This window comes from Ovis canadensis, chromosome 11 (assembly GCF_042477335.2).
Source record: "Ovis canadensis isolate MfBH-ARS-UI-01 breed Bighorn chromosome 11, ARS-UI_OviCan_v2, whole genome shotgun sequence".
Classification (NCBI taxonomy): Eukaryota; Metazoa; Chordata; class Mammalia; order Artiodactyla; family Bovidae; genus Ovis; species Ovis canadensis.
The window spans coordinates 31,378,618-31,393,230 of record NC_091255.1 but is presented as its reverse complement, the minus strand read 5'-3'; the positions used below and the strand labels follow the sequence as shown (position 1 = coordinate 31,393,230).

Below are 14,613 nucleotides of genomic sequence, written 5' to 3'. Positions count from 1 at the left end.
GGCACTGGTGTTCTAAATTCTGGGGTAATGACACCTTCCCCAATTCAAACCCTAAGACCGTGGTTTTTCAAACGTTATGATGTACTTCTGATTGAGACCTCTGTAATCTGAATTTTTAACAAGCACTAAGTATTTCTGATGCAGGCAACCTGCAGGCCACATTTTGAAGTACAGTGTCCTGTAATAACTCTGTTTCCAAATGCTGCCTGAATCTCAGCCCAAGCACCCTTGGGCTTCGGGGGATCTGGCACCAAGTCAGCGACCCTCCTTCACCAGACCCCATATTGAGTTTCTCGGAGGTCATGGCTTGGATGGTCAGGGAGGAAGCCTGCAGAGGTCCCAACAGTCAGCCCGTGCTGATGGAGCTTAGCTCTTGCCAATGTGGCAAGGAGAAAAGTGAAGGAAGCTAATCTTTAGTGCACCAACTGAGTCAGGTATTGTGCTAGGTGTTTTCAAACATATTCTTTTCTAAAACCCTACAATAAGCCATGACTTTATTATTCATTCAGTTTTGTAGATGAGGAAATTGCGGCTCAGAGATGTAAAGTATCTTCATCAAGTTTACAGGTGGTAAGAGTTGGAATTTGAATCCAAGTTTGTCTAACTCGGTGGTTCTAAATGGAGGGCGATTTTGGCCCCCAGGGGACATCTGGTCATGTCTGGAGATGATTTTGAGTGTCATAAGTTGGAGGGTGGTGGGGGTGTGTGTGCTAAAGGCACCCAGTGAGCTGAGGATGCCAGTAAACAAGCTACTGTGTACAGGACAGCTCCCATAAGAAATTATCCAGCCCAAAATGTCGATAGTGCTGTGATCAAAAACCCTGGACTCAGAGCCTGTTGCTTTTGCCCTACACGGTGGCAGGATGGGGATATGGTAAGTTAGAACAAAACAGGAAAGGGCCTATTCCAAGGGTCTTGGGTGAGAAGAAGGGAACAGGACTTCTGTGCTAAGCATAATGGTAAACGGGGGCAGCTGGTGAGATTTCTCTTTCTTCCAAGCTTGGCCAAGACCCTGCTCAATTTCTCCCAACCTTGCCAAGTCAGTCCTGGGAAGTCACACTAAGCTTGTCCTGGAGTGACCCCGACTCCCAGCTCAGGGCTGGGCAAAACATTTACCTGGGTCTTCCAGCACAGGACTTCCTAGCCAAAGCCCCTGGTTCTTGGAGCCTTCATGCTCCACCTGTGGCCCCTGGAAAGTTCCACATTATCACCTTTGGCAGGGCGGGGGGATGGGGAGGTGAAAATATAAAAAATGGAGCAGTGTAAAAAATGTATATGGAGTAATGGGCAAAGCCAGGAGGATCTCCTTAGCAGGACCCTGTCTGGGGAGGAACCTGAGAGGGAGTAGTGGGGAGCTGGCCTGAGAAGCAGGTTCCTTCCCACAGCCATTTCTCTCCTTCAGGTTTGGTCTGTAGATTCACGGGACCTTCCCCAGTACCCATTCCTAGAGCACCCACACACCCAGGCAGCCACCATTCTGGGCTTCCCCAATACTGGCCTCCCAACTAGACCAGGGGAGGGCGAGTCTGAGCTGACTGTGCCGACAGGAAATACCTCTCGTTCCAAGCTCAGAGCCTCTGAAGACCTAACCAGCAGACAGGGGGCGGGAGAGGAGGGAGAGAAGAGGGAGGAAGAAGGGGAGCGTGGGGGAGAGAGGATAAGGGGGAGGGCGGGGGAGGGAGGCAGTCTTGGAGTGAGGAGAGGAAGGAACGTACGAGCGGGTCCCCCATATTTGGGGTTTCATCTTCCTTTCCTCATCATCCATGGTGGGGGCGGCGAGGGCGGAGAAGAAGGGGATAGAGGAGGGCAGAACTGGAGGAGGATGTGGTAACAGCTGATTCGTCCCCTGAGGTCACACTTTCCAACAATCAGCTGTTACCGGGGTGGAAGGCAGGAAGTTTCCTTAAAGGCACAATGTTCTGTACAGGTTCGGCGTTCTGGAGCTCGTAGGAGCCATAGCTTTCCCTTGATGGAGCCCGTCTTTCACGCAGAAGGAACTACCTCACACTCTAGGCTGTTACCTTCACCCTCAATTGGGAGCTTATGGAAACATCATGGATCCCTCTCCACCCGTCCCTTTTTGATGGTGGTGGAGAGATGGGAGTGATTGAGATGGGGTGGACCTTTAACGAAGCGGTTCTGCAGCTTTTGCCAAGTCATTGGGTTCTTTTCCGATTATTATTAATTTTTTTTGGCCCATGTCCCCGCCCCTCTATGTTCTGATTGGCCTCTGGGGAAGGAACAGCCTCCTCACTGGTCTCCACCTCTGAAATCTCTTCCCTAAGTAGGCCTGAGTCAGTGAAAAGCTTCTGGGGGGCGGGACAGAATGGGGGTATCTACGTGCTGAGGACGGGGTTGCTGGCCAGTTGCACGTTGGCCCGGCCCGTCCCCTAGTTTCTGACCACAAGTCTTCCTTCTACCGTCAGGTGAAGACTGTGCTATAAATCTTTCGTTGGGAAGCTGCTGCTTGACAGGCTTTGTCTCTCTGTGACTGGGGCAAGACATCTTCTACCAGAAGTTTCCTCTGATTAGGAAGGCCCTCCAGGAGGAGGAGTGGATTAGACCTCTGCAACAGAAAGCTGAGGCCAGCCGAGGTAGGCAGTCCTCACTCCTCCAAAAGCTCCCAGGAGTCCTCATTTCAAAGGAAGAGTCTGTGTGCCCTGGGGCTGATTTCCACCTTCAGTTCTCACTCCTGCACCCTCTCCTGCTCTTCCTGAGAGAAACATCGCCTCCTGCAAGAGGTCAGTGAATCCGTTTGGGGGCTGTCTAAAAGAACCACTCACAGCTCCGAGAAGAGGGGCGGTAGCCCTTTAAGGAGTTCGCCGGGATAGATTCAGAGATGAGTTTAAAAATGCCAACTCACAGAGCGCGCTGGATTCTGGGAATGAGGTGTCGAACCGAGAACTACATTGACCAGTATGCACCGCAAACACACACGCCTCGACTTCCTTCTGCTCTTTAGAACTCGGGTTTGACGTACCGCCCCTCTAAGCAAGTAGCTTAGACGGAGGGCTAAGCCACACCTTTTTACCTATTGGCCAGCTCTCGAGTTGGTGGGCGTGGCTTAGCTCTACTCCACTCGGCAAAGGGGTGGCCTCCTTGCCAATCAGAGCTAAGACGGCCAGGGAGGCGGGACCAAGGCGAAGCGCTGGCGCCCCCGAGTGGGTGTAGTCACGCTGCCCAGCAGTGGGCGGTGATTGGCCCTGGGCGGTGCAATCGCAGTTTGTGCGTCACGACGCCGCCAGCTGATCGGAGACTGGAGCCGGTGTGTGCTGGGCGCTGGGAAGAGACAGCGCCGCCGGCCGTGGGGATCGGACGCACGGATTTGCTCCCCTATCCTCAGCACCCCCCCACCCAGCACCAGGTGGGTGTGAGCTGGGGTCCCGGCAGCACAGGAGGGAACCGTGCTAAAGGGGTAATGGGGGAAAGTAGGGTCCTGACGGCCACACCCTGCCCTTCCGGGGGAGGGGTGAGGGGGCGGCGGGGGTTGGGGCGTTCTGGGGGAGAGGGGCCTTGACTGGCTGGAGTAGTGTGTCAGGAGGTTTAAAGAAGCAGTCTGGGACAGTAGTCGTGCGGAAGGTTTTGTGGAGTAGCTGGGAGGAAGACGAGGGGCCAGAGGGCTGGGGGCGGCTCACCTCGGCGCCCTCTGGTCTGAGGATACGGGAGCCGGCCTCCCAGCTTGAGGATTTGGACAGGGCGGGTAACGGGGAGGTGCTTTGCCTGTGCCGGCAGTCACTGGGCCAGGGCCAGTTGAGCGCCCTGGCAGGGAAGGGGTCTCTGGGCGGGCCAGCCCCTCCTCTCGTTCCCTCCAGGGGATGTTATGTAAGGGGGGAGGGGAGAGGAGTAGGGGGCGGCGGTGCAGGGGCCTTATGCAACCCAAAGGTTAGGGTTTCACCGCGGGTTGGTGGGGGGAGCAGGCAGAAGGAGAGCTTGGAAACTCTAACCTTCCCCCCTCCCCAGCCTAACTGGCCGTCTTGAGCCGAGAGAAGGTCACCTCTGCACCTCCCCCCAGCCTGTCCGGTTGTGGGGCCCCTAGCCCAGGCCTGGCCCTGACCGCCTGGGAAGCCGGCTGGCTGGGTGGGGCGCCTGGGTTAGTCATCACTGGGCTCCCTCTCTCCCCACCTCTCGGCCAACTCTTGGCCCCTCCCCGTGGCCTCTGGCTAGGCTATTGCCCCCACCTCCCTCCGGCCCTAGTTCCAGCCTCCAACTCATTTGGCCTGTCATCCTGGCTGTCAGACTGAGCTAGGAGCTGTCAGGGTGCCAAAGGGTTGATGGAGCAGCTGGTCAGAGGGTCAGTGCCCTGGGCCCACCCCTCCCTACAGCCAAGGGCACCTGCTTGGCACAGACTCTCAGCAGCAGCTGAGTCCTATGGGCTGAACAGAGCTTGCTCAGGCAGATAGGAGTGGGAAGGAGTTGAACTGGTCACCTGGGAGAAGGAAGATGCCACAAAGTTCATGCCTCCCAAGAGGATTTTGTAATTTGAAAACCTCCCACCCTAATCTCTCTTTACCCTCTGGGTATAGATATCTAAAGGCAAGACCGCCTTGGCCCCTCACACTGGCATGGACCATGCCCTTCGACAGAGTGTCAGCACAGACCCACCCTCCCAAGCTCGCAGCCTTCAAGCCTGCCACGCCCCCAGCCCCCTCCCTGGGCCATGCTGCAGGGCCCGGCTTTTCCTGCTGATTCATGCGTTGGAACTGTGGGGGCGGGGCTTGGAACTTGGAACAAAGTTCAGACATGGAGGGGCCGGCAGACAGCCTGGAATTCATACCAGATGTACCCGGAATGTGCAAGCGGAATGCCTGGCATTTAAGAGTCCTGGGGAAGCTGCCCAACCACCCTGCCCTACCTCCCTTTCCTCCAGCCTCTGGTCCCCTTTCCTCTCCTCATAGTCCCAGGAACCTCTGCTGACCTTCTTCGAAACCCTAAACCTCCTCCCTTCCTTACTCTTCCCCAGATGTAGGCCCCCCCAAAACTCTTCTTCCTGCTGGATTCCCTGAGACTGAGTCAGTTGCCCTGATCCCTCCCATTTCTGGACCTGAGGTACACCTTCTCACCTAATACCTGGGTAACTGGTGGAGAGTGTCCAGGCTCCCAGATCCTGCCCTCTCAGTGCTGAGGAGGCTGGAGGCTACCCTGTGGGTAGCCAAGGCAACATGGGGTGAGAGCACATCTAGGTTTCTACAGCCTTCAGTTCTGGAAAGAGGAGCAAGGAAGTAGGTTCAGAGCTGCCTCTTGTCCCTTGCTGGAGGCCCAGGTCAGAGCCAAGAAGCCCTTCATTAGAAGGTTGAACATCCACTGGAACTGGACTTTGATGGCCAGTGGGACAGTGTCCCTGTGACATGGCCTTGCTCACGTCTTTCCCATTTTTCTTTCCTTTCCCTTTTAGGAACCTGTGCCTCCCACATCCTCACCTGGCTGAGCCGCAGTAGTTCTTCAGTGGCAAGCTTTATGTCCTGACCCAGCTAAAGCTGCCAGTTGAAGAACTGTTGCCCTCTGCCCCTGGCTTCGAGGAGGAGGAGGAAGAGGAAGAAGAGGAGAAGGAGCTGCTTTCTCCCTTCTCTGGAAGGTGACAGAGCTGGGGCTGGGAAGTTCTGAACAGCGAGAGTGATGATACCTTTTGGGGAAGGGAACCCTATTCAGTTGGAGAACCTTGCCCCAGATTGACCCAGAAAGAGAGAAAGTTTCAGATCAGAGACCCAGGCTGAACTGAGGAATAGAGGGCTCTGAGTACCCAAGCTTAGTTGGTCTTTGACAGTGGGAAGAAGTGGAGCAAAGAAAATCCTGCCTTCCCCTTTATGCAAATGTCTTTCCTGATCCTCCTTCCTTCCTTGCCCCTCATTCCTTCCTACTGGCCTTTCCAAGTTCAAAAGTAAGTTTCTTCTTCAGGGAAAAGGTCATACTGAGTTGCCCATCTGAGTAATCATCTCCCTGCTCTTACCTGTTCCCTGTATTTCCTTAGTCTGGCCCAGACTCTAAATTCAGGGATACTTCCACGTGGGACTCTTAGGCCCCCTGTCTTGGTTTCTTCACCTGTGAAATGGGGAATCACACAATTGAGCATACATGAAGGAATCAGAAGCCCACTTTTATGGACTCAGAGCCTGGGCTGTCCTCTGCTGTGGGTGGGAACAGAACAGCTTTTCACATAAGCTATTGCCCTTTCCCCACCCCTGACCAGAACCCCAGGAGCTGGGGCTGGAGGTTGAGGGGAGGGACTAGGGTTAGACCAATGCCAAGGAGCTGCTGGGAACTCAGTCTTGACATTGACTTCCCACCAAGCAAAGGTGGCTCAGGCTTCCCCTGCCTCCTAGAGCAGGACCACAGCCCTGATGGGGTTCCAGCTGCCACTGCTGACTTCCCCCACTTTTCAAGGATAGGGTGTGAGATTCAGCTCAGGCCCATGCAGGCAGGAAATTCTCTCCAGCAACCAGAAGAGATGGGTTATGAGATGTGACCGCTTTAGGGGCATCAGGCAGAATAAAGCTGCCATCCCCCATCTCCTGATCTAATCTCACCCTTGGGCTCATGTTCTGGTGTGGTTCAGCCTTGGCCCAGTCTCCCTGCCTGAAGGTAATCAAGTTCAGGGGTTACTGGAAGCTGTTTGTTCTGTTTGGGAGCAGGAGTTATGCAGGTAACTGGGTCCTGTTCTCCACTTTTGAGGAACAGATTTAGGAGAGAGTAGCTCATTGAACCCACCCTTCTGCAGCCTAAGCTGGATGTGAGTGGACTGCAGTAGAGGAGGGTGGGTAGACTTGAGTCCACTCACAGGCTGCAACAAAGGTTGCTCTGTCCCTGGACATTGCTTCCGTCCTTTCTTCCCCTCCTCGCTTCACGGGCCACAGTGTCTTCATCCAGCCTTGGGTACATGGCTCTGCCATCCTCACCCCTCATGGAGCAGAAATGAGGAAGAACAGCCTGGAAAGACAGAGGCAGACAGAAGACCAGTGAAAGACCAGGCCTGGAGAGCACAGGGCCCTGTCTGGACATCCTGCAGAGGGGACCCGTAGAGGCCAGGAGCACCCCCAGGAGGAGGGAGGACAAGCCACCCTCCATCGAGGACAAGCTTCCAGCCGTCTACTTCGTTCTCCATTGCTCTCCAGTCTTTCTGCCTCCACATCAGAGATGTGGGACCATGTTGAAGTGTCCTTCACTTCATTCTCCCGCTTCCACCTCTCCTCACCATGTAACTTGTCTTTAAGCACCCTTGAGGAGCAAGAGCCAGCTGTGAAAGGACATATGCAGAAAATTCATAAAAGAAGTTCCAATAGATAAAACCATGGGAAAATGTGCTTCATTAGTAATTAAAGGCAGCTATAGCTGGAAGCATTTTTTCCTGTAGCAAACTATAAGAGAAAAAATAAGACCCAGTTATTGACAAAGAAGTACTAAAATGACACTCTCGTACATTGCACATGGGTATACAAGTGGGTAGTCTTACTGATGTCAGTTGGGTAATGTGTGCCGAACGTCCTGAAAGTATCATGGCCTTTGATCTAGTAATTCTACATTTGGGAATGTATCCTAAGAATATAATTAAAGATTAGTTATAAGATGTTCATCCCAGCAATGCAATAGGAAAAATTGAGAACCAACTGTCCGGCTGGGAATTCATTTCTTTTTCAGCTGTAATGAAAATGTGCAAGAAGAGGTTGCTTGAGTAAATTATTATGTATCCACCCAGATGGTGGAACACTGCACAGCCATTAAAAGTCATGTAGGAGAGCATTTGACTGGAAAGAAAAATGTTCTCTGAATATTAAAAAGGTTATAAAATGATATGTATTATGTGATCTCAATTTTGCTCTTTTAAATATGGGCGTATACTTACAAGACAGTTTTAAAAAGACTGCAGACATACTCCAAATTGTTAATAATAGTGGTTATCTTTGGATGAGGGAATAAAGTTGTAATTTTTCATTTGGTTTTCTGTAGTTGCTAAATTTTCTACATTAATCATGTATGGGTTTCATATAATAAATAAGATTTAAAAGAATCTGTAATTTTTAAAACTTCTGGAGAGGTGGGTGTGGAAGAATGAAGGGTTCCCTGCAGCCCTATTCATATAATGGGGTTTTAGTGGAGGAGGGGAGTTGTGAGAACATTTGTGGGAGCACCTATTGCTTTATGAGTTTTATTCTTTGGGAGTAGCTGGAATCCACTCCTTGTACAGGGAACAGCTGTTGCCCTGACTTGGTGGCAGCCACCTAAAGAGGTGTAGAGTGGATGGAGTAAAATGGAAAACAGGAAGAACCTGTCACTCTTCAGAAGAGGAAAAGTTCCCCGCCCCCAAAGCTGAAAGCTTCTGTATAATCCTGACAGTCCTGCTTCTGAAAGCAAGATGTGGCTTTTTCCCTTTGACTCTTCCCCAATCTTGAGATGACCCTGTGCCACCTCTCCTTGCCTCCTCAAATTGGCACAGATACTCATTCCTCCCCTAATGGGTACCAAGCCCTGGCGGGAGGGGGCGAGGGGGGGGGTGCTTTTCAAGATTGGGGCTGATGATCAAGGTCCTCTGTAGCGAGGGGCCCTGGTGGGTCGCTCTTAGAGAAAGGGAGTTGTTCCTTATGAGAGGTACCATGTCAAGGCGCAGGACTCCTGGAGTTTACATGGGGTTGCTGAAATATGTTCAAGGTCTGGAAACATCGGGAAGGAAGGTGGCTGGAAGGAAGTGATGTGCCCCCGTGTCCGCCCCCGCCCCGCCCCGCTCCACAACTGACTGGGGTGGGGCGCGGGGCAGAGCGATGGCGAGGTTTATGCCCGTAGGAGTGGGTTTGCCCTGGCCTCTAACTTCAGGGCTGCGTGGGTAGGGTGGGAAGGAGGCACAGCAGGTGAGAGGTGAGAGGAGGTGAAGTAGGTGAAGGTTCATATGGCTGGGCCTCTGAGAGTATCAGGTGAGATTAACAAGCCATTTCCGGATTTGCGGGGAAGTGGGGACACAAGAGGGCTTGGGAAGACCCCTGTCGACATCCAGAAAGCCTCCCTAAACTCCGTTTACGGGTCTGATCCCGGGAAGCCCCCTACCCTCCATCCCCTTCGAAGGCGGCAAGTGGTCGGTTGCGGTGGCTCAAGGGGCGGTGGCCCCACGGCTTCTCCAATCACCGCCCAGCCAGGGGTTGGGGGCGTGGACGAGACCTGGAAAAGTTAAAGCCGATTCCGAAGGCGGGGCGGGCGGGGGAACCTAAGGACCCCGCCTTGCCGGGAATCCTGCTCGCAGTCTCCGCAGCGGGGTGTTGGATGCGTCGGGGCTGAGAGCCCGGGAGCCCCAGGGACCGATCCAGACCTAGCCCGCCCGCCAGGCCATGGCGCCCTCTGGGCTCCTCGTCACCGGCGCCTCCTTCGCCGCCTTCCGGGGGCTGCACTGGGGGCTGCAGCTGCTGCCCACGCCGGGATCTGCCGCCCAGAACCGTTGGAAGTGGCGGAACATTTGTGTCTCCCTGGTGCACAGCCTGCTTACGGGGGCCGGGGCGCTGCTCGGGTGCGGGGCTTAAGAGGTTTCGGAGGCACAGTGGCGAGGGCGAGGGAGGGGGGCGGTTGTCTGGGATTAAAAGACCCGGAGGCATCTTCAGAATCCATGCGAGATCTCGAAGTGTCTGAGGCTGGGGTGGGTTTGTGGATGAGTGGGTGGTATCGATCCGTCCACAGCCGGAGAATGGATCCGTGTCCACACAGACGCTGACCATGGCTCTCCCGTCTCCTCCAGGCTGTCGCTGTACCCTCAGATGGCCGCCGACCCGATTCATGGCCACCCTCCCTGGGCTCTGCTGCTGGTGGCTGTCTCTGTGGGTAAGTCTTCAGGGAAAGCTGGACCAGTTTGGGGCAGGGGACAAACTTCCAGAAGTCATTCCAGGTCTCCTTCCCTCTTCCATTTCTTGATGGAGTGAAATATTTCTGGCAGCTTTACTGAGAGGAAACTAAAGAGGCAGGAAAGGTGGAGATTCTTCTCCAGACTGGACACTGGCTTGGGGGAAGCCTAACACCAGCCTCCCCTCCTTGCCCACAGGTTATTTCCTGGCAGATGGAACTGACTTGTTGTGGAACCAGACCTTGGGCCAGGCCTGGGATCTTCTTTGTCACCATGCGGTGGTGAGACTTGGCAAGCCCCGAGACAGCGAAGGAGGCGTGGCCAGCCTGGGGGTTCCTAGTCTCTCATCAGCCTTCTGTCCTGTGACTTCCCCCGGAGTTTCCGACCCCTGCTGGCACTTGATCCTCCCAACCTTGGGCTGAACTGGGGGGAGGGGATTACTGCTGGCCACAGCTGGAGTCAGCACTGCCCAAGGAGACTGGATTCCCACAGGTGTCCAGTCTATCACAGAAACATTGACTATGGAGCTTAATAAGAAGGGGGAGTCCCAGTACTGGGAGTGGGGATGGGGTGTGAAAGCACAGGAATGCAAATGGTGGGAGGCAGACAGCCCGGGGCCAAAGCTGCTCCAATTCAATTCTATGGAAGGGTTGTTTCATGGCCATTCAGGCTCCTAACAAACGGGTAAACATAAGGTTGGCTTTGTTGGGGGCTGTGTGGGAAGCGCCACAAACTGCTTGGAAACCCTTCTTAAGGACTGGGATGTTGGGACCTGATCGTGTTGGGACCTCATGGGTGGTAGGTCATGGAAGGTCCTCTGACCTCTGACCTCGGCTCCCCAGGTCGTGAGCTGCCTCAGCACCGCCGTTCTGTCCGGCCACTACGTGGGCTTCTCTGTGGTGTCTCTGCTCCTGGAGCTCAACTCCACCTGCCTGCACCTACGCCAGCTGCTGCTGCTCTCTCGCCAGGCTCCATCCCTGGCCTTCAGCGTGACCAGCTGGGCCACCCTGGCCACCTTGGCCCTCTTCCGCCTGGTGCCGCTGGGATGGATGAGCCTGTGGCTGTTCCAGCAATGCCACCAGATCCCTCTTGCTCTGGTCATCCTTGGTGGAACTGGACTGGCCATTGTGGGCGCCATGAGCATCAATTTGGGCATCCACATTTTGGTCAGTGATGTTTTGCGATCTCGGCCCTGCCCACCCACCCTTGGAAACAAGGAAACCAGGGGCACTAGGACAGATTGTGATGGTGAGTCCATCACCAGGGATGATTCCACTCTCAGGCTGAGAGACTGAGCCTCAGGCTCCCCCTCTGCCAGGCCTGGGGGAGGGAAGACCAAGACCAGGAGATGCTGGTTTTCAATGCACTATCCCGCAGGGACAAGGCCTGGACTTGGTTTTCAGTATCTCAGTTCCTCTTCCAGCTAACTCCTGCATTCCTAGGATCTGAGGAGAAATGCTAATACTCATGGATGGGTGGGAACCTGGGCTACTGTTCACTGAATCCCATCATCAGATTACTGCCCTTTTCAGGGAACTAATTCCAGAGGTACAGCCTGTGCTACCAATAAAGGGTAGTGGGAGGCATGAAGCTGGAAGAAACTGCCATGGGAACAGAGACTTTGCTATAGCACAGGAACAGATGAGTAAAGTGGAAGTCCTTCTAGGATCAGAAAGAGATCTGGTCAGAAGGGGTGAAGATTAGAGAGAAGAGAGACCTCATCCATGACCAAATTATGGCAGAGGGAGGAGGGTTCAACAGGTGCTGTGTAACCAGTAGGAATGGACATAACAGTTGCTAAGAGACAAGAAACAGTTGATGTTTCTGGTTCTCAAAACCATATCATTCTGTTTGTATTTCAACCTAGTCCTACTGTGTCGAGCATCCTCCTTTTACCTTTTTTTAGTGTCTTTGGACCTTTTTAAAAAAATGCAGATTCTTAGAGGAATTCTGAGATTCATTAGAGGAATGAACACCTGGCTAGGTCTGTCTTCTCCAAACTGTACTAAAGTCTAGAGCCATAGCAGGAACTCAACCACCCATTCTGGGTGCCCCGTGTAGGGTCTTCCCAAGCTTGGGCTTTCATGGGAGAATGAGGTCAGAGGCAGAAGCAAATGAGGTGAGGCTTCCACTTGGATGCAGAAGCATTAAGGAATATCTGACTCTCTTCTGGGATTAATTTGAAAGCTCTGCTTTCTCCTTTGCTGCTTCTACTTCATTTTCTTTTCTTTTTTTTCTACTGCACAAGACACCTTCCTTCTGCAGGCAGAACATCCAGGTTGTATGAAGTGTAAGCAGATGAAAGTTGCAATTCCACTTAACAATGGGAAAGAAATAGATAACCCTTAATTATCCACAGAAAAGATACAGGAGACAAAAGCAAGAGAAAGATAAAAGCAAAAAGCTGAGCTAGAGAGAGACAAAGGGAATGAAAGAAACAGACATATGCAGATGGAAAGACAGATAGGAAAAGATTTGTTGCGTAGAAGAGGCAGAGATGTAGAGAGATGGAGGGCAAGACACAATCCTTGGCAGAAATTTCAAGAAAGTCTGTTATAGATGCTGAGAAGAACCAAAATCATAGAACTGGTTAAATGGTCATAAAAAAAAAAAACAAGCAAAATAGAAATAAAGGCAGATGGGAAGGGACCCCAATGGTGGAAGATACAGATGGTCTAGATGGTGGAATAAGGAGAGTGAGTGACAAGGAGGAACCACCAGATCCCAGGGAGATAGGTCATAGTGGCTGGTAGATTAGCAGAGTGAGAGAAAAGAGGTGGTAATAGAGACCAGCGGGGGACTTCCCTGGTGGTCCAGTGGTTTAAAATTCTGCACTTCCAATGCAGGGGGCATGAGTTCGATCCCTGGTTGGGGAACAAAGATCCCAAATGCTGCATGGTGTGACCAAAAAAAGAGAGAGAAAGAGATGAAGATTAGTCAGGGAAGCTGAGAAGCAGAACAGAAGGTAGAGGAGGCAGTCAATGGAAAGATTCATTGACAGAAAAAGCATGCAATATGTTGAGTTGGAGACCAGCAGAAAGACAAAGCACAAACAGCTACAGTGCCCAATACAGACAAGAACTGAGAGGCAGAGGCTGGTAGGACGATGAGAAGTAAGAATAGGAAATGGGAAATGACACAGAAGAATAAGCAAAGGGACTGAAGAGAATCAGAAAAAAGGAAGTGGGGGCAGAATGATGAAATAAACATTCAAAGAAAAGAACTAGGAAAAAGAGGGAATGTATAGATAGAGAAAAAAAAAACAGAGAGGGGACAGAGAGAGAGAGGGATTGTGAGATAGCCTCATCAAAGAGTCATGAAAACCAAGGCGCAAAGGGGGAAAATGACAAATAGAGCCAAGGGAAAACTGCAACAGTTGGAAGTAAGCGCAGGCAGGAAATGAGAGCAGAGGTTTGAATGTAATCAGACTAAAACCAGAGATGCAACGGTGTAGAAATTGAGACAGATATTTCTTTTTATTATTTTTTTGGTCATGCCATTTGGCATGTGGGATCTTAGTTCCCTGACTAGGGATCAAACCTGTGCCCTCTGCACTGAGAGAGTGGAGTCTTAACCGCTGAACCACAAGGGAAGTCCCAAGACCTAATAAAGTAGTATCTTCAAAACTCAATTGTTATTTTAACCAAATGCCTTGATTAACAAAAACATTGTCTTGAGCTCTCAAAGAAAAATGTGACAAACAATGGGAGGAATCTGTTCCCAAACTATGTGTTGATGTCAATACTGAATCATTCCAATCCCTACACCTTTTCAGTTGCTGTCATGAATTCACGGTTCAAGTGAGTTCCCCTCTCGGGAAAACTTGGTAGTATCTATGAAGGGTGCCCAAGATGGAAAGAGGAAAAACCACCATAGAGGGAAATATGAAGTGGAAAATGGCTATTCCTATGGGTTAACTCTTAAAACACAGGAAGTGATTTAGATAATTGGGGGGGGGGGCGGTGCAGGACGGAAGTGGATACCTGAAGAATTTGGGATCACACACAATTTTCCATCACGGTGACCCGGTGAAACTTCAGGAGGGCAGAACTGGACTGTGATTATAATTGAGTAAGTGGACATCTCATCAACTGGTGTTATATATGTTGTGGACCAGATATAAATGATGTGAATCAAAGAGGCATAGTCAGTTGAGAGCCTAGAAAAGAGAAGCTAAAAAATGCAGAGGTTTGCAGATGCTAAATTTGTTACAATGAATTGGGTTGCCATGGTGGAGGTTGGCAGATGCTAAATTTGGTACAGTGAGTTGGGTTGCCATGGCGGTGCTCTAGCAGGCCTCACCATGGCCCAGTGAAGTGGTCTTCAAGACTGACTCCATACTTAGCTGGCAGGGGAGATAACATGATCCCAAAGATTGACTCCATGCCCACTGAGCTACTGGCTGATAAATTCTTTGTCCTCTGGCATAGGGGAGAGGATTTCCTGGATGGGAAGCATTGATATTTTATGGTTTCAGAACACTATCCTGATCAAAAATTAATAAACTGCTATGTAAATAAGATCATCAGTCTTTTGTGAATATGGTGACTTTGAGTCACTTTTCTTGGCTCCAGAGTTGTCCTGGTTTATAATGTGATGCTGGCTCATGGAAGCTTTGCTGTGAGAAGATCTCTTGGCACTAACTCTTAAAACGACAAAGTCCTAGAGCCTCTACTCTGAAAAAGCGAACCAAATGTCTTCAGTAGAATGGACTTAGAGCAAAAGAAAGGATTCAGACAATTTAGAGTGATTGTCAAATGCCAAGGGTTGAATCCAAAAGAGCCTTTTAAATTTATCCTGAGTTA

At 51.6% G+C, this 14,613-nt stretch overlaps 1 protein-coding gene across 1 annotated transcript; it reads left to right on the top strand.

The window, feature by feature from the left end:
• The first annotated feature begins 9,114 nt into the window (after positions 1–9,114).
• On the top strand, positions 9,115–14,330 carry TLCD2 (TLC domain containing 2). Its single transcript, XM_069603105.1, has 4 exons — positions 9,115–9,481; positions 9,707–9,789; positions 10,007–10,089; positions 10,651–14,330. Exons 1-4 carry the CDS (start codon positions 9,306–9,308, stop codon positions 11,101–11,103), a joined length of 795 nt encoding a protein of 264 aa, XP_069459206.1. The 5' UTR covers positions 9,115–9,305; the 3' UTR covers positions 11,104–14,330.
• Positions 14,331–14,613: the final 283 nt, after the last annotated feature.